This window comes from Bos taurus, chromosome 11, assembly GCF_002263795.3.
Source record: "Bos taurus isolate L1 Dominette 01449 registration number 42190680 breed Hereford chromosome 11, ARS-UCD2.0, whole genome shotgun sequence".
Classification (NCBI taxonomy): Eukaryota; Metazoa; Chordata; class Mammalia; order Artiodactyla; family Bovidae; genus Bos; species Bos taurus.
Window position 1 is genome coordinate 46,863,804 of NC_037338.1, and position 25,314 is coordinate 46,889,117.

The window sequence follows — 25,314 nt, forward strand, 5'->3', positions numbered from 1 at the left end:
TGTTACTCTCTCCATACATCTCACTCTCTCCTCCCTCTCCCTATGTCCATAATCTGTTCTCTATGTCTGTTTCTCCATTGCTGCCTTGTAAATAAATTCATGAGTACCATCTTTCTAGATTCCATATATATACATTAGTATATGACATTTCTCTTTCTCTTTCTGACTTCACTCTGTATAACAGGCTCTAGGTTCATCTACCTCATTAGAACTGACTCAAATGTGTTCCTTTTTATGGCTGAGTAATATTCCACTGTGTATATGTACCACAACTTCTTTATCCATTTCATCTGTTGATGGACATCTAGCTTGCTTCCATGTTCTAGCTGTTGTATAGTGCTGCAATGAACATTGGGGTACATGTGTCTTTTACAATTTTGGTTTCTTCAGGGTATATGCCTAGGAATGGGATTGCTGGGTCATATGGTGGTTTTATTCCTAGATTTTTAAGGAATCTCCATACTGTCTTCCATAGAGGCTGTATCAATTTACATTCCCACCAACAGTGCAGGAAGGTTCCCTTTTCTCCACACCCTCTCCAGCATTTATTGTTTGTAGACTTTTTGATAGTGGCCATTCTGAGGTGATATCTGTAGTTTTGATTTGCATTTCTCTAATAATGAGCAACGTTGAGCATCTTCATGTGTTTGTTAGCCATCCGTATGTCTTCTTTGGAGAAATGTCTGTTTAGATCTTTTTCCCACTTTTTGATTGGGTTGTTTGTTTTTCTGGTATTGAGTTGTATGAGCTGCTTGTATATTTTGGAAATTAGTCCTTTGTCAGTTGCTTCATTTGCTATTATTTTCTCCCATTCTGGAGGGTTGTCTTTTCACCTGGTTTATAGTTTCCTTTGCTGTGTATCTGCTTTTAAGTTTAACTAGGTCCCACTTGTTTACTTTTGTTTTTATTTCCATTATTCTAGGAGATGGGTCATAGAGGATCTTGCTTTGATTTATGTCATCAAGTATAACCATTGATTCTTATTGGCTTGGTCTAGAAAGTTTTTTGGGAGAAATGACATGATGGGGGTGAGCCTTGGCAGATGAAGAGGACTGGCTAGGAGGAAAGGAGAATGGGAAAGGGAAATAGAGCTGACCAGGAGCCCAGCATGAAGACATGCCGATGTGTGAAAGTTCCAGGAACGTTCAGGGGAGCCCCATCGACTGGGGGCATGGCTCAGGGTAGGCGTGTGTGGTCCCAGGAGAGGTTGGAGGAGGATCTCAAATGCCAGTGTTAGGCTTTCCCTAAAGGCAACAGGGAGAGGCAGTGGGCTAGGGGTCAATCAGGAAGGATTTTCAAGGGCAGGGGTGGTCTCCTAAAGGAGAATTGGGACCGTGGACGTGAACCTGGGAAGCAGGGGAGGTCCCTGGGGTTCTTCAGGTAAGGGAGGAATGGTGGGGCAGCTGGGCAGGGAGAACCAGCGGGACTGGGTGCTGGAGGCATGAAGGGTGCCTGCTAACCTGGGGAAACCAGGCAGATGGGATGTCACTGACAGGACCAGGGGCAGGCCTGGGCACAGGGGTGGGAGGTGCACTCACGGGCATGTGGACAGGCTGTCGGGTGCCTAATTATTCTGAAGTCCTGCTCGCCTACCTAGAGTATTCTCGTTGGTAGTTAGGACTGCAGGCTGAGGAGTGTTCCTGAACCTTCAGTGAATGGGTAGGAGGTGAACATGCAGGAATGGGTAGGAGGTGAACATGCGGGAATGGGTAGGTCATCATGTGCTGTTGTTATTGTTTAGTTGCCAAGTTGTGTCTGACTCTGTGACCCCATGGACTGTAGCCCGCCAGGCTTCTCATGGAAGTCCATGAGAAATCCATGGGATTTCGCCTGCAAGAATACTGGAGTGGATTGCCATTTCCTTCTCCGGGGGATCTTCCCAATGCAGGGATTGAACCCAGGTCTCCTGCACTGCAGGCAGATTCTTTACCATCTGAATTTCCTGGGAAGCCCCCAAGGGCAGAAGAGGCCCCTCTAGAACAAAGCCCTGGGCAGGCATGCAGGGAGAAGTGGATGGAGAGGCTGGACCAACAAGGAGGCATGGATGCCCTTTGAACTCTGCCGTCTGCTGGCTCCACAACCTCGAGGATGCATCCTCTCATGAAAAGCTGGTCAGGGGACGGCCAACAAGGGCTCTCTGCCTTCCTGGTGTCTCTCCGTGGATCCTTGGAGGATGCGTGGAAGGGGTGAGGCAGACAGGAGGGAAATGACCTCAGAAAGCACAGGTGTGTGGGTTCTCTCCCTGGGGAGGAGCTCTGGGCCCTAGCACTGTTCCAGCTGGAAGTTGCCAAGCCAGACAGGCTGCTTCCTCTGTCCCCATGGGCCACTGTTGATAGACATGATCATCTCCAGCTGGCATGTAGAGGGCACTGGGAAGCCCATGGCTTTGTTGCTCTGGGCAGGCTTAAGTGTGAGCACCTCCAGGGGAACACTGACCTTTCTGGGGGCCCCAGGAAATGCCTTGCTCTTTTTGTCTCCCTTCTTCACTATATCAGAGCATATCTGTTCCTTTAGGTAACACAAGAGCCTTGATTTTCTGCCAGTTGTGCACCTGAATTGAATTCTGTGCTCATCAATCAATGATATATGAAAGCCAGTTAGTATTATAAGGAGTACCGCAGTTCTTTCTCCAAAAGAGTAACTGCCTGAAAGGTTGAACTCAGCTGTACAGAAAGTGTCTACTCATTCACATAGTTTGTCATGATTTCTGACATGAGAATTTTCCACCTATACTATTTCATGTAACATTTTTCCCTGAGTGCACGCAGTTTGAAAAATCAATGTGAAGTAGGCATAATTTACTTTAGTGTGGTCCTTAGCAACAATATCTGTGAAATCATGACTTTTTACTGTATATTCAAATACATTCTTAACTATTAAAAATGTTTATTATGTATACCATATGCCTACTTAGGCAAATACAGCTTTAGATTGGTGGATTCATGGAGGAGATAATCTTTACGATGTGAAGTGAAGTGAAAGTTGCTCAGTCATGTCTCTTTGCAACCCCATGGACTATACAGTCCATGGAATTCCAGGCCTTTCTGGAGTGTAGCCTTTCTCTTTTCCAGGGGATCTTCCCAACCAGGGATCGAACCCAGGTCTCCTGCATTGCAGACGGATTCTTTACCAGCTGAGCCACAAGGGAAGCCCAAGAATACTGAAGTAAGTGGGTAGCCTATCCCTTCTCCAGCGGATCTTTCTGACTCAGAAACGATGTGGGAGAGGGGGAAAAGAAAAACTTTACCCTCTAAAGGGCCTTTCCAGGTGGCTCAGTGGTAAAGAATCTGCCTGCCAAGCAGGAGATGCCAGTTTGATCCCTGGGTCAGGAAAATCGCGGAGAAGGAAATGGCAACCCACTCCAGTATTCTTGCCAGGAAAATCCCATGCATAGAGGAGCCTGGTGGGCTATAGTCCACAGGGTCACAGAAGAGTCAGACATGACTTAGCGACTAAACAACAAGAACCCTCTAAGATGTTGTCACTGGTACCTGTGAATTATACTGACAGATGATTAACAGTAGAAAAAGTTTTATTGGCCTGCACATGAGAGTCAATCTAAGTAGCTGGCTTGTTAAAGGGTTGCAAAGAGTCAGACGTAACTGAGCGACTTTCACTTTTCACTTGTTAAAGGGTTAAAGGCTTATATACCTAAATTAGTAGGGGAAAGGGAGGAGGGAGAAAAAGGCTTCCAGGTGAAGAACAAATAGGTTTCTTTTCGTAAGACTGATGTGTTTTTAGAACACATGAAATGAGAAAATAGGATAGTGTTGGTCTTTATACTTATGACTGTTTTTTTCAGTATCCTTGTGGGCCATAAATCTCTCCTAGAGAAGGGAGGTGGGGTAGATTTTATTCAGTTCTTCCTTCTGGGAGTAGATCTGCCCTGCAGAAGGAATTTATGACAACCGTATTTCTTAACCAATAAGTTAAGCTCTGAGATGGTTTCTTAGTGTATCTGAAAGATCTCAAATGTCTTCATCTTAAACTCTGTATCAGTTCTGGGGCCCCAGGTAGGTCCCTACACCAGCATCAGAGAAGTCACCCTGCAGCCAGTTGAGAGGTGGTAACAGTGAGGGGGTCCCATACAGATCCTCTCAGGCTCACCTCCATCCCACACAAGTCCCCCTCTGGCAACCAGAGGGGGTAAGGGGTGTTGGCAAAGAGACTCCCAGCCTTTAAAGTAAGCAGAGAAATTAAATATTTCTCTGTAATTTAATACAACAAATTTATTTTTACTGATGACAAACATCATATGTATTTGTTTTTGTTTTTGTTCCATTGCTAAGTTGTGTCCAACTTTGCAACCCCATGGACTGCAGCATGCCAGGCTTCCCTATCCTTTACCATCTCCTAGAGTTGGCTAGAACTCATGTTCATTGAGTCAGTGATGCCATCCAACCATCTCATCCTCTGTCGTCCCCTTCTCCTCCTGCCTTCAATCCTTCCCAGCATCAAGGTCTTTTCCAGTGAGTCAGTTCTTCGCATCAGGTGGCCAAAGTATTGGAGCTTCAGCTTCAGCATCAGTCCTTGCAATGAATATTCAGGGTTGATTTCCTTTAGGATTAACCGATTTGATCGCCTTGCTATCCAAGGGACTCTCAAGAGTCTTCTCCAGCACCACAGTTTTAAAGCATCAGCACTCAGCCTTCTTTTGGTTCAACTCTCACATCCATATATGACTACTGGAAATACCATAGCTTTGACTGTATTGTATTATTTTTTAATTTGAACCTACCACTCAGCATGTGGGATCTTAGCCCTCTGACCGGGGATCAAGCCCTCGCCCCCTGCATTAAAAAAAAGCACAGAGTCTTAACCACTGGACCACCAGGGAAGTCCATCCCTATTTGTTTTTAACAGCAGGTACACACACACACACACACACACAACCATAAAGAGCTTAAAATCCTGTGTATTGTTACCACACAGAGATTGCCACTATCAACCAGTGTTTTGGTATTTCATTGCCTCAGTTCAGTTCAGTCGCTCAGTCGTGTCCGACTCTTTGCAACCCCATGAATCACAGCACGCCAGGCCTCCCTGTCCATCACCAACTCCCGGAGTTCACTCAGACTCATGTCCATCGAGTCAGTGATGCCATTCAGCCATCTCATCCTCTGTCGTCTCCTTCTCCTCCTGCCCCCAATCCCTCCCAGCATCAGAGTCTTTTCCAATGAGTCAACTCTTCGCATGAGGTGGCCAAAGTACTGGAGTTTCAGCTTTAGCATCATTCCTTCCAAAGAAATCCCAGGGCTGATGATCTCCTTCAGAATGGACTGGTTGGATCTCCTTGCAGTCCAAGGGACTCTCAAGAGTCTTCTCCAACGCCACAGTTCAAAAGCATCAATTCTTCGGCGCTCAGCTTTCTTCACAGTCCAACTCTCACATCCATACATGACCATGGAAAAACCATAGCCTTGACTAGACGGACCTTTGTTGGCAAAGTAATGTCTCTGCTTTTCAATATGCTATCTAGGTTGGTCATAACTTTTCTTCCAAAGAGTAAGCATCTTTTAATTTCATGGCTGCAGTCACCATCTGCAGTGATTTTGGAGCCCAAAAAATAAAGTCTGACACTGTTTCCCCATCTATTTGCCATGAAGTGATGGGACCAGATGCCATGATCTTAGTTTTCTGAATGTTGAGCTTTAAGCCAACTTTTTCACTCTCCACTTTCACTTTCATCAAGAGGCTTTTTAGTTCCTCTTCACTTTCTGCAATTTCATTGCCTAGGTACGTACATTTTTAAAAAATGAGACTGTGCCAAATATATAATCAAGTTCCTTACTTAATAATATGCCGTGAGAATCTTTCCACTTCATGAAATACTCTTCAAAAGCAAGATAGTTAAAGGTGCCGGGTTTCACTCTATGGCTGTCCCATAATTTATCTGTTTCCTGATTATGGATGTTGAAGTTGTGAGCATTTTTGCTTTTATAGTATCTTGTTCGGTCACTAAGTTGTTTCGGACTCGTTGTGACCCCTTGGGGCTGTAGCCCACTAGGCTCCTCTGTTCATGGGATTTTCCAGGCAAGAATACTGAAGTGGGTTGCTGTTTCCTTCTCCAGGAGATCTTCCCAGATCAGGGATTGAACCTGCGTCTCCTTCATTGGCAGGCGGATTATTTACCACTGAGTCTATCTTAATGCATATGTATTTAGACAGATGTTTGTAAGCATTGTCTGGGTACCAAGGGGGCTTGAGGACAGAGGTGAGTACCTGTGGACCCCTACTTTCTGGTTACCTAAATGTACCTGTGACAAGTGGCTACATGGAAAATGCTAATCTGAAAGCATGGGGCAGCTCTAGGAGAGAGCAGCTGAGGCTAGACTCTCGTGGAAGAAAAGGTCCAGGGATTGGTGGCCTGGCCACCTGTCCCCAGGCCAGAAAAGGACACCTCACAAAGTTACTGTACCCAGCACTCGATTGGGCAACCAAGTCCAAGAGACAGAAGCTTGTCACTCATTTTTGTAATAATCACTTCCTGCCCTTCCCTAGGAAATCAAGGTCAGCCTTGGCATCCACATGTGTAGGGTGGTTTTTGATGGTGTTATCACTGGCCTCTGCCCCCTGTCTTGCCCTTCTCAGGGATACCTCTCTCTCCAAAGTCTGACCACAGGTGTTAGGGAGGCACCCCAGGAACCCCATCCCTAGACCCTGTCATGGACTTGGTCCCTAGAAGCCCTCTACCTGGATCTCCCTCCCAGCTCTCTGCTCTGATTCCCAGGGACCCCGCAGTCCACTTGGCCAATGTGCCGTCATCATCTAAGCTGTCAGAGGATTGTTTAGGAAGACAGGCATCCCCCTGTCTGTCTCCCCAAGGGCCCAGGCTTGTGAAGGCCTGAGGGCTAGGAGGCAAAGGCCATTTTCTGGAGGAAGGAACATGTGGCTGCCTCAATCCCAGGCCTCCTTGAAGAACAAAATCTCTACAGAGACAACAGGGACATGTGGCCCAAATGAGGTGCCTCTGGCTTCAGCTCTCCCTCTGCCTGGTAGCTAGTACCCGCAGAAGGATGGCAGTGAGCTCCATCAGCATCAGAGTTTTCCTAAGGTCTGCTTTGTTAAAAACGAATTCATGGCTTCCCTGGTGGCTCAGTGGTAAAGAATCCACCTGCCAATGCAGGAGACATGGGTTTGATCTTTGATCCAGGAAGATCCCACATGCCACGGAGCAACTAAGCCTGTGTGCCTTGACTACTGAGTCTGTGCTGTAGAGCCTGTGCTCTGCAACTAAAGAAGCCACCGCAATGAGAAGCCTGCCCATTCTAGCCTGCAACTAGAAAGTAGGCCCCACTCATGGCAACTAGAGAAAGCCCGTGCAGCAGCAAAGACCCAGCGCAGCCAAAAACAAACAAGTAAAATTATTTTTTTAAAAGGTAAGTTTTCAAACTGGGCTGTCCGTGGCCCTACATGCTTGGAAAGAAGCCTCGGTCCTTCATATGAGTGGTGTGTGGATGGCAGTGGGGTATAGCAGAAAGTGAATTTGGTTTGGCAGTCCTGGGCTCAAGTTCAGCCAGAGTGGCTACTCTGACCCTCAGTCTCCTCATCTGTTCTGTGGCATGGGGCTCATGACGCCCCACCCCTACCCTAGACTCTAGATTTTGGAGATACTGGTTATAAAGGGCCCAATGAATGTCAGCACCTAGGGTCCCTCTGTGAAATGTAGTCAGAAGTCAGGTGTCCATCCCCTCTGTCCTCTCACGTTCTGCCTCTCAGGAGTGTGGGCTGCATGCTGAAAGCCCCAAAGCTCCTCTCCTGGAAGGTGGGCTCCACTCCCCAACCTGCGCTCGGTCTGTGAGACACTGCCTCCCCACCTGCACCCAGCAGCTTCCTCTGCGGGCAAACAGGAAGCCACTCACATTGGGGGAGGCAGGAAGGGGCTGTCTGCCTCTGGGCTGTGGTCAGGTCAGCAGATTGCGCATCTTCTGGGCCCAGGGGAGGGGGACAGTGGGCTGGGACCCCCAGAAGGGGGAGGGGGCATAAAAGATCAAAGTCCATCTCTGGCAGGGCTCTGGGGGCAGGAGCCAGTTTGCTTTCCCCTTCTCACCCTGAGCCACACACCCTGTGAGCAGAAGGCCCTCCTTGGCTGTCCAGCTCTGTTCTTTGCATCTTGGGAAGGAGGTGAAAGTTCTAGGAGATGGAACAGAGCTGATGGGTGCAGGAGTCTCTTCTTGGAGTTTGCTCTAAGCAGGAACCACCCCCTGGCCACATCCCAGAGCCCCACCAAACACATACACCAAACACATACAAGACCTGCTGGGAGGAGAGAGGCAGACCCCATTTCCCACAGTGTCGCTTTGATGTGATCGAAGGATGAGGATGAGCAGCTTTGACTCCTTCATTCATCAGAAGGCCTTGGAGCAGTTATGAGCCTGGCCTCCACCAGTTGGGTGGTGATAGAGGCAAGTGGACCAGTGCTCGCCCATGAGAAGTTCACAGTCAGGGGGATGGGTGGAGATTCAGAAATACACAGAGGAGGCTGATCCCTGGCACCTGGCTTGACCAACGGCATCTCAGCCCAGCATGCTAAGGGGCCCTGGGATGGTGCAGAGCTGGGACTGGAGGGGGCAGATCCCGGTCCTTGGCTTCTGATCAGTCCTCACCTCTTGGTCGCCCCCATCAGGTCTTCACCCCCACCCCCAGCTTGTCTGTAACCTCCTTGTGGGCCTCATTCAATGGTCACTTTGCTCCTTATCGTCCTCCGCTTTCTAGCAGCGTTTGACACAGCCGACCACTTCCTCCTTCTGAAGTTGTCTTTCTCCTCTCTTGTCTTTGGTAACAACACACTCTCATTCTCACCTCCCTGACAGCCTCTGCTCGCTCTCCTCTGCAGGCGTCTCCTGGGGAGGCTCTGCTGGCCCCTAGTGTGGGTGCCTTCCTGCTGGTCACACTCGAGCTCCTTTCTGCACCCCAGCCCCTCCCATCCACTCTAGGTACTAGCCACTCCTGCTTGAGTAGCTCACAGATATCTCAAACCTAATATTTAAAGATTGAAACCCTTGATTTTCTCCCCTGAGCCTCATCTCCCCAGTTCTTTCCCATTTCCACAAATATTACCACCCCTCGAAGTTGCTCAAGCCAGAACTCTAAAAGTCACCCTTGACTTCTGCCTCTCACCACTTTAGTGGCAGATTCTACCAGGCATCCCTGATATAGGTCCCACATCCTCTGTCTTCCTTCTATGCCATTTCTGACCCCCTTTCAAGCCACCATCCTGCCTCCCCTGGACTGTCACAGAGCCCTTCCCTGACCTCACTGAGCACTTCCACTGTCTCTTTTCCATGCAGCGCCAGGCAATCTTAAAAATAAATACACCTGTCACTTCCTTACTTTACCTCTGGGGACCCTGTGGGATCCAGCCCATCCACTTCTCCCGCCCTCCCACACTGTCTGGCTGTCACTCCTGGAGACCTTTCCAGTCTCGGTAAGAAACTAGACATGCAGTTTCATCTTCCTAAAATGCCCACCCCACGCTCTCTCTTCACATCCTGGCTCCTCTTCATGGGGATATGATGCCCCTGGTCTCCCCTCGTAGTGAGCCCCCCACCCCCAATCACTTTCTTCTCTCCCCACCTGTTCCCCTGCCAGCACTCCTCACAGTTTATAATCACATGTTGATTACTTCTTGTTTATTTTCTGTCACTAGATTGGAAACTCCTGAGGACAGAAGTCCTGTGTTTTGTTTTGTTTTTAATATTTATTGATTTGGCTCTGCCAGGTCTTAGTTGTAGCACATGGGATCTTTTGAATTCTTAGTTGTGGCATGTGGGATCTAGTTCCCTGACCAGGGATGAACCCAGGCCACTTAATTGGGAGTGTGGAGTTTTAGCCACTGGACCACCAGGGAAACACTGGGGATCCTGTGTTTTATTCCTGACCGTCAGTGGCTTCTCACATTGAGACAGCATGGAGTCAGCGCCGGCCATGTTCCAGACACCTTGTGAGGCTGGAGACCTGAGGGTTGGCATTAGGATTGGCCTGAGGGAGGGTTGGCATTTAGGCCAAGGTGACTTGAGTTTCTGTCACCTGGCTGGGAATAAGAATCCCCCATACAGAGGAGAAGCAGCTTAGAAGAGGTAAGGAACCAGGTTTGCATTGCACTGTGCTTGAAATAAGCCTGCATCTAGCATTGCAGCCCCAGAAACGGAACAGTGGAGGGTCCCCCCATCGAGATGTGTTTGGATATGTCAGTGTTATAACACCACAGCTGATGAACTCTTATGGAAAGAGTATTCCCTTCTTCTGCCTCCCCCTTTAATGATGACCTGGAGGCCCAAGTTTGAATTGAGATCCTCAGCCATCACTGTATATGGCAGCAGAGCCTACCCCCGGCCTTTGTCCCCTTCCTTCTCTCTTCCCTGTCCTGGCTTGGGACATGACCTGCCCTCAGGCCCAGGCCATGTTCACCTCTTGACTGTCTCTCCCCTTCCCTCCAGGTCTTGGACTGCACAGAGCCGTGATGCAATGTCCACAGACAGGGTAGAGACCCTGTGAGTCCAGGCAGCAGAGAATCCTAGATTCCAGGGTGCCCAGGGTGTGATGCAGAAAGGCCAGGTAGGCACGTCCCTATGGACTCCTTGCTCTGTGTGTGTGTGTGTGTGTGTGGTGTGTGTTTGGGGATGTAGCTGGAGCCACGCCCTCTGTATTGTGGGCCAGGCTGGCCCAGGTCTGAAGCCTTTGATTGTGGGTCTTTTTTTAAAAAAATTAATTAACTACTTTATTTTTGGCTGCAGTGGGTATTGTTGCTTCCCGAGGGTTTTCTCTAGTTGTGACTAGTGAGGAGCACCAGCTCGAGGAACGTGGGCTCAGTAGTTCTGGTGCACAGGCTTAAGGCACGTAGCTCCAAGGCATGTAGGATCTTCCCTAATCAAGGGTCGAACCTGCATCTCCTGCATTGGCAGGCAGATCCTTTACCATTGAGCCAGCCACCTGGGAAGCCCCTCCGAAAGACCTAGCCACACATAAATCGAGGGAAGAAGAAAAGTTGGCAGCCCCAGGGCCCTCCTGAGTCCCACTGAGTGCCGCTCAAGGAACCAAGAGCTGGGCAGAGATGAGAACCTGGTGACAGACCCGCAGGGAGGAGGGTGGGGCGTGCTTGCAGCCCAGGGCGCTGCGTCTTCCTCTTTTTCTCTCCCAGGCCCTGATTCTGGGCTGTGCAGAGGGTGGGGGTTCCCAGGAGCAGGGGCCTGGCAGCCAGAGGCACTGAGCCTGGGAGAAGGGGCTCTCACATTGGGGCAGGAAGTGTGAGATGCAGAGCAGCAGGGGAGCCCTGGAGGCCTGAGGTGGGTAGGGAGGGTGAGTGTGGTGAGGGGAGCGGAAGTCGGAAGCGGCAGCGGCCACGTTTGCCGTTCACAGGGCGGGTGGGCCGGGCGGCAGGATCGCGACGGGGGAGCCAGGCCCACGCATCCCTTCTCGGTCCTCTGGAGGTGAGCAAGGTGGGCCTGCGTGGGGTGGGGGCGGAGGGTGCAGGGAGTCATGTGCAGACCCTAGTGGGGCAGGTGGGCAGGATGGAGGGCCCTGAAGGCCTGTGCATCTGCCTGAGCCCGGCCCTGGGCCACAGCCCCATCCTTCTCCTTCCTCCTGTCCATCAACCAGCCGCCTCCCAATCTAGCCCTTTCCCTGAATCCTGCCGTGGCTCCCACTTACCCCAGCCTCCCAGGGAGTCCCTTCTGAATCTTCTGTGAGCCTCCCTGGATTCCTGGTGACTGGTGCCCAGTGGGGGTTAATGAGGCCAGAGGCCCCAAATGAGGCTTGACCCCCCTCCACCCAGACCCTGGAGAGAAGGAAGCCATTCGGGCCAGGCTTTGGGGTGGGGGCAGCTTTGGGTGTGGTCATTGTAGGAGCTCAGACTTGGGTCTCCCAGCCCTGCCTTGCCTTCAGGCCCCCGCAGCAAGGCTGGGTTAGGGGGAGGTGGCCCAACTTGCTGGCTTGCCCCGGCAGCACAAATTTAGGCTTATCGCCCTGATGGTTGACAGGAACAAGGTCACTCTCAATGGCGTCCCTGTTTGGGACAATATCAAGCTTCCTAGTTCTTGTCCTCAGCCACTGTCCCCTTATTCCAGGGCCTGAGATCCTACAGGCAGAGTCATTCTTCTCTGCTAAAAGCCTGGGAAAGGTGACCCGTCATCAGCTGATAATCAACACCCCAGAGGACTCAGCCAGGAGGCCTGTCTCCCGGGCTTTAGGACATCACAGGGCTCCTTGCTCTACAGATAAGGAACCACCCAGCCTATGATTAGAATCTGGGCTCCGGGCTTTTTGTTTTGGGAGGAGGAGATCCAGGATGGCATGAGGGGAGGCCCAGGCTGGCCCTGAGGCTTTGTTGTCCTCCTGTGGGCAGTAGCTACCCTTTGGCCCTCTGCCCCCTCATCTCCTCTGCCCCTGGCTCATCCTTTCTGCCCACCACTCTCTCTTCTTCTCTGTCCTTTCCATTCTCCCTCCATGCCTGCTTCTCAGCTGACCCATCTCAGGGTTCTCAGCACCAGTGGCGTGTGTGTGTGTGTGTGTGTGTTTCACTGTCTCTCTCGCTCTCTCTGCACATTTGCATGAAGCTGCCTTCCATGTGGGCAGGATGTGGGGTGGCCCCTTATCATATGTCATGTACCTCGGGTGCCCTGGCCCCAGGTTTAGGAAGGGGTATCTGTCCTGTGACCTCAGCCCGGGGACAGCGTGAGGGGGAAGGGAGGGTAACTGCCCTCAGAGCAATACCCTTAACCTGGCTGCCACTCAGGGCTGCTGAAGGACAGGGCAGATCACCTCTTAAATCCCAGAATGGGCCAGAAGACTTTGGGTTTTGCATAGGAAGGGAACGTTGCCAGGACAAAAGGAGGCAGCTTTCTGAGTTGGAAGCTTAAAGTCCAGACAGGACATCCAGGAACTGACTCCTCGGGTACAGAGGGAGCTGGGGCCAAGCCTGTGCTCTCATGGAGGGCCTTTTGTTTGCTTGTTTTCATGTATTTTTTTCTTCTCCAAATGGACCTGCAAAGCAGCCAGGTTAAGGGACCTGCAAAGCAGCCAGGTTAAGGGACCTGCAAAGCAGCCAGGTTAATCCAAGCTGGACATGGTATTTCTGAGCACCTCCCAAGGGCAGCAGGCTCAGCGTTGGCACTCAGACCCCCTCCCATTTTCTGTCTTTCTTTTTTAAAAAGATTTTATTTATTTGTTTATTCATTTAATTATTTTGGGCTGCACTGGGTCTTCGTTGCTCCACAGGCTTTCTCTGGTTGCAATGAGTGAGGGCCACTCTTCGTTGCAGGCTTCTCATTGTCGTGGCTTCTCTTGTTGCAGAGCATAGGCTCAAGAGTGTGTGGAGCGTGGGCTCAAGAGTTGCAGAGCATGGGCTCAGTAGTTACGACTCTCAGGCTCTGGAGCACAGGCTCAGTAGTTGTGGTGCACGGGCTTAGTTGCTCTGTGGCACGTGGGATCTTCTGGGACCAGGGAACAAACCGGTGTCCTCTGCATTGCACGGTGGATTGTTATTCCCTGGGCCACCGGGGAAGCCCCTGCTCCCATTTTCTAGCAAACTTCCTGAGAAAACTTATCCGTCTTATTTCCTTCTTTCATAGGCAAGGAGCCAGGTGAAGTTTTGGACCAGAGTTATGTGGCTGGTCAGTGGTAGTTAGGATTTGAGACTAGGCTGTGAGCCTCCAGATTATGGCGAGTAGGGGCTGAATGTGTGACACTCGTGCTGTCCCTGTCCCCCTTGGACAGGCTCTCCCCTGGCCTCCCGTGGCCTTCAACACCTCAGGGCACAGGCTCTGTGCCCAAACAGGGGGTAAAAAGAGAACCCACTCTCAATAGGATGATCCAGGTGACATCTGGGCTCCTTCTTTCCCCAAGATGGAAAAAACCTTGCCTTGAAGCTGGGGGGAGAGGTTAGGTGAGAGTAGAAGGGACTTATGACCCCTTGGTCCCCCAGCTTCGGGTTCTGTGTCCTTTACCTCCAATCAGCTAATACAGGCTCAGCCCAGCAGTGGTCACTTCGCTCTGGACAGGAGCCCTGCGGGCCGCCCAGTGGAGCACCCTTTCTCTCCCATCCCTCCCCCATTCTCCGCTCCCTCCTCAATCCTTCCCCTCACTGGCTTCTGGACTCAGAGCATTTTCTTGGATTCCAAAGAGCCACCCCACTTCTCCCAGAAGTTTTCCTTAAGCTTCCTGACCCATCATGGTGCTTAGAGACATGAAGGGCCACTCCTTTCAAAGGTGACGGAACCCAGCGAAGAGACCCGTGTTGGACACTTTCTCCCTCCTTTGTTCTGATTAAGATACCTGAGCCATTTTAAAAGAGGTAACACTAAATACCAAGGGTGGGGGCGGGAATAAACCAAGAAAATTCTAGATGCATGAGACCTGGGCTCTGCTCCCCAGTTCCTGGCCCACCTCTGCCTAAGAGGTGCCATCTTACCTCCAGGAAACAGAGACTGGTCTCCACCTTTGACCCTTGACTCTCTATCCCTGCTCGGTCAGGTTGCTCTCTCCCAGGTGATTGGTGGGACTGCCATGTTGGTCATAAGAAGTGACCTCACCCCTCAGGTCATTCTGTCCCTTCATTCAGTGAGAAGCAATAGAAGGTGCCGGGGTGCTGTGGGTGGGGAGAGGGAAAGAGAGTGGGAGAGAGAGACAGAGACTCAGTCAACTTACATTTCTAGTGAGGATCATAGACAAGGTGGTTGAATGGGTCCTGAACTTTCTTCCTCTCAGTCCAGCTTCCTCCTCAGAGCCAGGACCCAGATGGACGTTTTGGCTGCTGGACTGGCCTGGTGAGAACCACTTCTGGGAAAGCTCTGCCCTTAGGGCGCTGGGCTTCCTGGGAGTAAAGTGTGATTCACTCATGGCCAGACTTGCCCTTAGGGGAACGTCTTCGTGTCATAATGATGCTAAATCTTCTCCAAGCTTCAGTCTCCCCAGTCCTGTAGTGTGGTTGTGAGGAGGGAGCTTTCTGAGGATCCATCCACCTACCCATCCATTCATCCATCCCTCCTTCCACCCCTCTATCCATTCATCCATTCGTCCATCCATCCTTCTATTCATCCATTCATCCCTCCATCTATCCATCCACCCATCATCCCTCCCTCCCTCCCTCCATCCATCTCTCCATCTTTCCTCTTATTTTCACAAACATGTCTGGAGTGTCACTTCTGAGTCAGGCAGGCCCTGCCCTGGACAGTGGGGGAAACAGGTGAATTCAGGTGACTCCACTTCAGAAGAAATTCATGCTTTGTTCAATCCATGAATACCCAAAGGAATTGATTTATGGATGGAAAGAAAATGCTGCTAAAGGGAGCCGCAGACCTGGATCAGACCCCAGCTTGCCCACCCACCAGCTGAGCTACCCAGGCACATTTCTGAAGCTCTCTGAGCCTTGTTTCCTTATGAGTAGGAGGGCAATGTCACCACTTGCCTCACCCATGGGGTGACTGGCAGGCCTGAGGTCTGAGCTGCAAAGCACAAGCTAGTTGAGTGACACCCTACTGAGATGGGCGCGCTCGACATGAGTTGAGTTGCCAGATATAATAGAGTCCAGAGCTACATTTAAATTTCAGAGAAGTGAGTCGATTTTCAGTGTAAATATGTTCCTAATATTGGGCATCTTCTGTTGTGTATTTGCTAAATGTGGCAACTCTGCCTAGAGGTTGTGTGCACCCACGTGGACCTGTCTGCCTGGAACCAGGACACCTGCCACCAGGCTCTGTAACCCCAGGTGTCTCATGAGTGATCCTGAGCTTCTCCAGTCCACACTCACCCTCAGCTTTCTAACCGCTGGAACTAGAGGATAACGCTGTGCCCCCTCACACTTGGCAGCTGGAGCGGGTATACACAGTTCAGTTCAGTTCAGCCACTCAGTCATGTCCTACTCTTTGCAACCCCACGGACAGCAGCACGCCAGGCCTCCCTTTTCATCACCAACTCCCGGAGTTTACTCAAACTCATGTTCATTGAGTCAGTGATGCCATCCAACCATATCATCCTCTCTTCCCCTTCTCCCGCCTTCAATATTTCCCAGCATCAGGGTCTTTTCAAATGAGTCAGTTCTTTGCTTCAGGTGGCCAAAGTATTGGAGTTTCAGCTTCAGCATCAGTCCTTCCAATGAATATTGAGGGTTGATTTCCTTTAGGATTGACTGATTTGATCTCCTTGCAGTCCAAGGGACTCTCAAGAGTCTTCTCCAGCACCACAGTTCGAAGGCATCAATTCTTTGGTGCTCAGCCTATTTTCTTGTCCAGCTCTCACATCCATAAATGACTACTGGAAAAACCACAGCTTTGACTAGATGGACCTTTGTTGGCAAAGTAATGTCTCTGCTTTTTTAATATGTTGTCTAGGTTGGTCATAACTTTCCTTCCAAGGAGTAAGCGTCTTTTAATTTCATGGCTGCACTCACCATCTGCAGTGATTTTGGAGCCCAAAAAAATAAAGTCTGTCACTTTTCCCACTGTTTCCCCATCTATTTGCCATGAAGTGATGGGACCAGATGCCATGATCTTAGTTTTCTGAATGTTGAGTTTTAAGCCAACTTTTCCCTCTCCTCTTTCACTTTCATCAAGAGGCTCACACAGTTGGTCACTAAAGTGATTAGGGTAGCATTTCTGTAGGAGATAGTGATAGCAAAAAACACAAAGTACCTCCTTCTGGGGAGGGGAGGCAAGTGAGAACCAGGTGGGTTGACACGCTAGAAATTACACAATGGAGTAAATGCTCTGAAATACGAGAGAGAAGGGGGTGGTGTGCAGGCATACCTCTTTCCCCACCATGTGCTGGATCTGTCTGTCTTCTCCCAGACCCCACCCCACCTCCTTCAGGCCCTTCCGTCCCCTCAGGCCCCAGCTATCTGTTCCCTTTGGTCTCTGGAAAGCTGCTACAACTTCTCTGATTTTTCTTTCCCTTTAAATCCATGGAGGAAGACCCCATTTCTTCTGGGAAGGCCAAGCCAATCCTCATTTGTGTCTATCTAGCATGGTCATTAACATTTACCTGTATGTCTTCTTTGCTTCATATACAAGTTTATTTATAAGGGCTTCCCTGGTGGCTCAGTGGTAAAGAATCCACCTGCAAATGCAAGAGACACCAAGATGCAAGTTCGATCCTTGGGTCAGAAGATCTCCTGGAGTAGGAAATGGCAACACATTCCAGTATTCTTGCCTGGGAAATGCCATGGACAGAGGAGCCTGGTGGGTTACAGTCCACAGGCTTGCAAAGAGTAGGATACAACTGAATGACTGAGCACTTTAGCAAAGAGGGACGTGTGGAACTCCTGTCTTATTAAAAATTGCAGGGCACACTTTCCTCCGACCCCCTGCCCATAATTTCCCATTCCCATTATTGTCATTTGAACTTGGCTGTCAAGCAATTCACTAACAAGAGGAGAGGAGTTGAAGTCATTTAGGCAGAATGCTGTCGTACCCACAGGGATGCGCTCCTAAGGAAGACAAACACGTCAGATAAAATGTGTGGAGGAGTGAGGACTGGAGAGGGGGCATCTCAGGAGGGGAGCCTGCTGGACACAAACAGACCAGGTCTTGGCAGGGAGGGATGGTCAAGGGGTGTGGGAAGGGAGCTAGGGGTGCCCCGAGTTCAGGTGTCTGTGATGGAGGTGCTTCCCTGCACCTCTGCTCTCTGTCTCATAAATGGAGCTATTTCCTGAGTTTCCCATACCGTAGGAGTTATTTCCCTGGTGGCTCAGACAGTAAAGAATTTCCCTGCAATGCAGGAGACCCAGGTTCGATCCCTGGGTCAGGAAGATCCCCTGGAGAAGGGAATGGCTATCCACTCCAATATTCTTGCCTGGAGAAGTCCATGGATAGAAGGGCCTAGTGGGCTACAGTCCATGGAGCCATGGGGTTGCAGAGAGTCAGACATGACTGAGCAACTAACAGTCTCAAGGGCTGTTTCCTTGAGAAGCCTGCCGAGTGTGTGTGTGTGCATTGCAGGGGGGCGGTGTCTGACCTCTTTATTTATACTTGGTCATTCTCCAGGAAGGCCTGGGGAGAGGGGTTTGGCTCCAGAGGGGTTACCCAAATATAGATGGTGGGTCCTGACCTCACTTGTTCTCTCCCCCTTGGAGATAGGATCATAGCAGGGGTCTCACCCAGAGAGGGGAAGAGTTGAAAATGGACAGCTGCTTGTGGGGAGCCAGGGATTGCCCCTGAGGCCAGCCGAGGACTTAAGAGTGAACCGTATGAGTCCTCAGCCTTTAACCTGGGGAAGGTACGGGGTGGAGAGGAAGATGCTCAAATGATGACTGAAAGTGAAAGTGTTAATCGCTCAGTCATGTCTGACTCTTTGTGACCCTATGAGCTGTAGCCCTCCAGGCTCTTCTGTCTATAAGATTCTCCAGGGAAGAATACTGGAGTGGGTTGCCATTCCCTTCTCCAGGGGATCTTCTCTACCCAGGAATCAAACCTGGGTCTCCTGAACTGCAGGCAGATTCTTTATCATCTGAACCACCAGGAAAGTCCCAGATGATGACTGAGGCTGAGCTAAAAGAGTTGGAGACCCATAGGAAGAGCAGATTTCAAATTGATTGGATTCAGAGCATCAAATACAAGACTGAAAGTAAGAAGTGGCCTCAGCTCTTGGGAAGTTCCAGTCTACTGGGGAGGCCAGCTGAGAACTCAGTGGTAAATCGGCCCTTCCTTGGGCCTAAAGCTTCAGAGTCCCGAGGCCACAGATCGGCAATTACAGATTCTTGCTGTGCTCACAGTGAGGGATGTGAGGGTTGGGACAGAGGGAAAAGTAAAAACCCAGAAAAGGATTCTGGTTTTGAGAGACTTTTTGGAGGATGCTGTCAAGGGGAATAAGAAACTGAAATTCACGCTGGTCCTGTCTCATTTTTCTCTGGCACCTCCTGAAAGAAGGAACAGTACCCAGTTGTGCTGTCTTGGTGACCTTAAACAATAGGACCCCATCCAGCCTTGGTTCCCTGTCTCTGAAACTTCCCCCTTATTGAGTGTCTTCTTGAGTGTCTTCTGGTGGACAGTGAAGTAGGTGGACAGTGGGTACTGGGAAATCAAAAACCAGCTTAATGTATACACAGTCCTCCAAGTAGACATATATTAGTGAGGAAAGTAAGGCAAAGGGAAAATGAAAGATGTGGTGTGGTCTGGGCTGCATTTATTGTTCTATTTTTATTTATTTGACTGCACCAAGAAATAGTTGCAGCAAGTGGGAGCTTTAGTTGCAGCTTGTGAACTCTTAGGTGCAGCAAGTGGGATATGGTTCCCTGACCAGGCATTGAACCCAGGCCCCCTGCATTGGGAGCACGGAGTCTTAGCCACTGGACCACCAGGAAAGTCCCCTGGGGTGCATTTAATCCTGGAAATGGATGCATAGGGCCTGCAGATTTAACCTATACTTCCTGAGGGCCAGTACTGGGAGGGAAACAGGTCCAGTTACGAGTTTCACAGTGTCCACAGGTTCAGAACAGGACAGTTGTTCTGAAGCAGTAGCTGCTGCTAAGTCGCTTCAGTTGTGTCCAACTCTGTGCAACCCCATAGACGGCAGCCCACCAGGCTCCCCCATCCCTGGGATTCTCCAGGCAAGAATACTGGAGTGGGTTGCCATTTCCTTCTCCAATGCACGAAAGTGAAAAGTGAAAGTGAAGTCGCTCAGTCGTGTCCGACTCTTCGCGACCCCATGGACTGCAGCCCACCAGGGTCTCCTGAACTGCAGGCAGTACTGGAGTGGGCTGCCATCGCCTTCTCCGCTGAAGCAGTAGAGCCACTCCCAAAAGCTGTGTAACCTGGAGTCCACACGCAGGGGATGGAGATATGTCTTCTAGAAAATTCCCTGTGAAAATCCTGGGCTGCATCCCATTAGGCCCCACCCAGAGTGCCAGTGTAGCTGATGCACTGAGCAGCTCTGAACAGATGTGGTAGAGCCCCAGGGGAACATGGCTGGACATCCCCAGCTTTCTCCACCCACACCCCCCCAAGTCGCCAAGAAGGCAGTGGTCTCCTCCCCATGCGGCCTGGGTCTTCCCTGTGGGCTGAAGCCCACCCCGCCTCCCTGCAGGAGCCCAGGCTGAGCTTAGTTGGTGCTCCTCTTCCTGGTTCCACCTAGGCCAGACTGCATGGCTGTAACTGAGAATTGGCTGGTTCATTGTTGCAAGGATGCAGGCCCCAAAGGCTGGAGCCTCGGGAAGTGGAAACAAGACTGGCCATGGCCTTTCTTCCCTGGCTGCCTGCTTCTCTCTTGTCTGTTTCATTCCTTTCACCTCTAGTCCTTGACTGTTTGGTTCCCACATACATTGGTTTCCGTGTCTTTTTTTTTTTTTGGTTTGCCTCTGCTTTCCTGCTAATTTGAGACATTTGTGACTTGTTCTTGCTACCAACATTGTCAGCCTCAACATTCTCCAATCCGTGTACCCCAAAGAAGATTCTGCTGTGCTCGGTTCACCTTTTTCAGCTCAGCCATGGGAGCCACCTTCAGCCAACAGCTGAGTGTCTTTGGGGCAGGTGCCCCCATGGGTACAGGCAGTTGAGATCATGGGTCAGACAGCATGTATGGTACACTCCTCACCCCTGCCTCCGTGTCGAGGGCAGTGGCCCTTGGCCTGGGCTGTAGATGTGGCAGGCACTCAAAACCATATGTAACTTGCCACTTGTGTGCTTCCAGGGGCTGACAGCCCAGTGCTAACCTGAGTTTGCTTTGGGTACTTCCAGGGTACATGTGGGGTCCCGGTCGCCCCTCTGGCCAGCACTCCCTCTAATCCACACAATGGGCTTGTGAAGGCGGATGTTCCTGAAGGCTCTAACGCAGCTTACGCTCATTGGATAATGGGCGACGACGGACTCTGTGGCCACCCCAGACCCGTGGAAACCCTCGACATCTGTTTGGGAGACAACCTGCAACCCCACTCGGAAGCCCACCTAGGGGAGACCTGTGGCCACCCTGAGCCTCTCGAACCTCACGGGGAGCAGACGTGGGCCTCTGACCCTCCTGATGCTGTGAGGCCTGATGTTTGTCCCCAGGGCTCCAGCCCAGAGCCCATGCACCTGGGGAGCGGCTCTTCCCAGGAACGGGCAGGACAGAAAACCACCTCCCCCGGGTCTCCCAGGGACAACCAGCCTCTGGGGAGCCCAGGGCAGAGCCAGAGCACGTCCACGCAGGTGGTGTTCTGGGCAGGGATCCTGCAGGCCCAGATGTGCGTGCTAGACCTGGAGGAGGAGCTGGAGAAGACAGAAGGGCTCAGAGCTGAGTTGAGATGCTGCATTCCCACGGCCCCTGCCGACCTCCCCACTTTTCCCTCCAGCCCAGTTGGCCCCCGGAACTCGGGCCTCCTCCCCAGCCCACCCCCGGATGCAAATGAGGCCTCGGAGGACGATAGCAGTGGGCCAGAAGGGGAGCCCCAGAAGCCAGCATGGCCGAGGGAGGGCACGCTGGACTTGTCTCCTGAGTGGAGTGCCGAGGAGGAAAGCATCTTCTTTGACAACCCGCTTTTCCTGGAGAGCCCTTGCTCGGACACTAGTGCATCTGAAACGCACTTTTCCTGGGGCTTCTCGGACTCCTATGTAGATGTGAGGACTGGGTCCCAGAGCCCACAGACCCTGGAGCCTCCACCCTCAGAAGGCAGAGTGCCCTGGGAGCTGGGCGGTGAGCCGGATTTGGGGGAGAGCACAGCAGAGTCCAGCGGGCACACCACCCCTCCATTCCCTGTGCCCACCTACAGGCCACACTCTTTCTCCTGGGTCATGGTGGACACCCCCGAGGGGGCTCCCGCAGCACCTTCCAGCCAGGAGGAGACTGAGGTAAACTGAGCCCTGAGAACCCACCCTTGGGCTGTGCTTGGGGACATGGACAGAAGGAAGGACCTTCCTCTGCCATCACTGGGCCCAGAACTCTCTTCCTTTTGGTGAGCAACAGAGCAGAAAGGCAGGCCCAGGGTGGCCTTCAGAAGTAGAAGGAATTTTACAGGAGCCGTGATGTCAGCTGAGCACGACGGCAACGCTCAGTTGTTAAGCAGATGACATTTGTTAAGGCACAAATGTCTCCATCTCACCAGATCTAAGGCGCTGCGTCTGGACACATTTAGAGAACAAATAGCTCCTCCCGTTGCAGCATGTTCCAGGCCAGTCTTTAGACTCTGGCCTCCCACCTCGAAGAAGGTCCCAACTGTAACAGAGCAGGGGTCAACCTGCAGGGGTGACCTCTTCTCCCGGTGGGGAGATGTCTCCTTTAAGAGTCCTCTCTGTTTGGGAGAGATTGCAGCATTTTGTTACTTTAAGCATCTTTCATCGAATTCAGTTTCACCAGCTCAGGCCCCCAGGACAATGGCAGAGGTCCTTGATATCAACTAGCACAAGTTATGGGGACAAATTATGTGAGCACTTTTTTTTCCCCAGGGAGGCCTCTGCTTAAGAGATAAGGAGACTCAAGATGGCAGAGCCAGGCTGTAACATTCTAATCTCTGTGATCCCAGAGAACAATGGGGAAGAGCTCTGACCCCAAGATCTGAGGAACTGTGAACACTGGCAAGGCCCCTCCACCCACAGGCTGGGGTGGAGTAGGGGGCAGTTGTGGCTGTTTTGAGACATGTGTTCTAGGACCTAGTTGCTCCAGGGCCCCTGAGGTCCTCAGAGGGAAGCCTGGGAGCTCTGTCCTGGGGGCTGGCAGTTTGCTCTTATCTGGGATGACAGAGCCCAGCCCAGTGTCTGGGGGCTGTTGACCTTCCCTCCAACACAGCCTCTTCTTGAGCAGGACCATGGGAAGCAGGGCCCATTCTGAGCAGACAGAGCAGAGATGACTAGAAATCAGTGAACATGGATGAGGCCCTGAGGCCAGAGGGATGTGGGAAAGGCCCTGGAAGCAGTTTCCCTGGGGCAAATCTCTCCTCCTTTTCTTCCCTAAGAGTTCTCTGAGAGACAGCCTTGACCCTGCCTTGCCCGCAGCATCCTGTGTGGACAAAACACTGAGCTGGGAGACAGAACATGTGGAATATAACGGCAGCCCCGCCACACATCCAGTGCAACCTTGGGCAAGTCACTTCCCCTCTCTGGGCCTCACCTTTTCCATCTGTAAAGAGGGAACGTGAGCCCTGTGATTTCCGGGGCCCAGCACCAGCCCGCCTAGGATGTGGGTCCCATCCAGGGTGCCCATAACTGATCTGAGGCCCAGATCGGGGAGTGTGGTCTGGGATAGGGGAGGACAGCTGGAAGGGAGGGCCCTGTAAACTTATAGTCCTGCTTCCCTCCCCATCTTCCCCTTCCTGCACTGCCCCCTACACCTCTCAGTGTCTCCAGGCCTCATGGATGTACCTCTATCTTTCTCAACAGGTTGGGCCCAGCACCCAGGGCTGGCCAACCAAGGTCATTCCTTCCTGGCCCACAGGGCCTCTTAGCTCCCAGGACAGAGGTGAGATCCAGTGTGGGGTCTGGGAAATCAAGTGGTTGGGGTCTTGATCGGGAGTGGGGACAAAGATCATTCTTGGATCCCAGGGGTGTCATTAAGGGGTCCCCTTGTATTGTATTAGAACCAGACAGACTTGGGGTTAAACCCTGTATCTGCCTCTGTAACCTCGTCAATACAATGGGTTTTAAAATACCCATCTCTGCTAATGGGAAGTTGCTGTATAACACAGGGAGCTCAACCCAGTGCTCTGTGACAACTAGAGGGACAGGATGGGGTGGGGAGTGGGAGGGAGTTTCAAGAGGGAGGGGACATATGTATACCTACAGCTGATTCATGTTGTTGTACAGCAGAAACCAACACAACATTGTAAAGCAATTGTTCAGTCGCTAAGTTGTGTCCGACTCTTTGTGATCCCATGAACTGCAGCACGCCAGGCTTCCCTGTCCTTCACTGTCTCCTGGGGTTTGCTCATATTTATGTCCACTGAGTCGGTGATGCTTATCTAACCATCTCATCCCCTGCCACCCCCATATATTCCAATTAAAAGTAAATTTAAAAAAATAAATAATGAAATACCCATCTCTTGGAGTAAATGAAGACTAAAATTTAAAAAAAATAAAATGCTCATAGAGTAAATGAAGAATAAATTTTTTTTTAAATTAAGTAAAATACCATCTCATAGAGTAAATGATGAAATGTGCAAAAGATCCTGAAGCTGGGAAAGATTGAAGGTAGGAGGAGAAGGGGATGACAGAGGATGAGATGGTTGAATAGCATCACCAACTCAATGGACATGAGTCTGAGCAAGCTCCGGGAGATGGTGAAGGACAGAGAAGCCTGGCGTGCTGCAGTCCATGGGGACGCAAAGAGTCAGACATGACTTAGCGACTGAACAACAACGACAAAAGACCCAGCCTTTTGGATTCCTGGATCTTCATGGTTTAGCAACCTTGAACCCCTGGTTGCCTTGGGGCTGGAGTTTTCTGCCTGCTGCCCCATGTGTGGGAGGTCACTGCCCCATGACCAGGGACAGAATGTGCAGTTTCAGGGAGGAGCCCGGGGGGGTAGGGGAGGGGGGACCTGCTAGCGATGACAGCCCAGGCTGTTCCCTGGCTCTGCCAGGCCCCTTGGCCCGCAGCCTGCCCCTCACCCCATGCCAGCTTCATTCCATGCTCTTTCTCAGGTGACAAGGATACAGAGTGTGTCCAGGAGTCTGCTCCCTGCACCGTGACCCCTGGCCACCCCTGGGGGAGCCCAGCCTCTTCGCCGGAGCCCAGCAGCCCTGAGTCTGGGGTCAGAGGCCCCAACTCCCTGCCCAGCCCCGTCTCCTCCCGGGAAGGCAGCCTGCGGCTGCAGGGCCACCCCCCAGGCAGTGTTCTTCCCGAGTGGACACTAGATGCTCCAAGCCCTTCATTCCTGGAGACAGATGGGGCAGAGCCAGGTTCCCTGGAAAAAGAGGAGGCAGGAGAGGCCCCAACCCAAGGGAAGGAAGTAAAGTTAAGCCCCGCCAGGACTGCGGAGGCCGGAGCCAGCCAGCCTGACGCTTGCCTGACTTCTGCAAAAACGTAAGTGTCATTCTAACTGCCCTCTGCTTCCTAATTATGTAGGCATTTAAGAATACCCACTCTGATTCTTTTCCCTTATAGGTTATTGCAAAATATTAAGAATAGTTCCCTGTGCTATTGCAGTAGGTCCTTACTGGTTATCTGTTTTATATATAATAGTGTGTATATGTTAATTCCAAACTCCTCATTTATTCTTACCCCTCTTTCCCATTTGGTAACCATAAGTTTTTTTCCATTTCTGTTTTATGAGTAAATTCATTGGTATCTTTTTTTTTTAGACTTCATATAGAAGTCGTAGCATACAATAGTTGTCTGACTTCACTTAGTATGATAATCTCTAGGTCCATCCATGTTGCTGCAAATGGCTTATTTTATTCTTTTGTATGGCTGAGTAATATTC

General features: G+C 51.1%; 1 protein-coding gene across 7 annotated transcripts in view; it reads left to right on the forward strand.

Annotated features, from left to right (window-relative positions):
* The window catches only part of PSD4 (pleckstrin and Sec7 domain containing 4), a 44,842-nt gene that overhangs the window by 5,759 nt on the left and 13,769 nt on the right, over positions 1–25,314 (forward strand). Inside the window, exons 2-7 of one of the 7 annotated variants that reach the window (XM_059891764.1) lie at positions 3,072–3,165; positions 10,440–10,557; positions 20,664–21,749; positions 22,850–22,975; positions 23,274–23,352; positions 24,533–24,914. In XM_059891764.1, coding sequence (XP_059747747.1) covers positions 10,543–10,557; positions 20,664–21,749; positions 22,850–22,975; positions 23,274–23,352; positions 24,533–24,914 — 1,688 coding nt within the window. In that variant the 5' untranslated portion in view covers positions 3,072–3,165; positions 10,440–10,542. The other 6 variants (XM_003586639.6, XM_010810098.4, XM_010810097.4 and 3 more) reach the window with 6 other exon arrangements.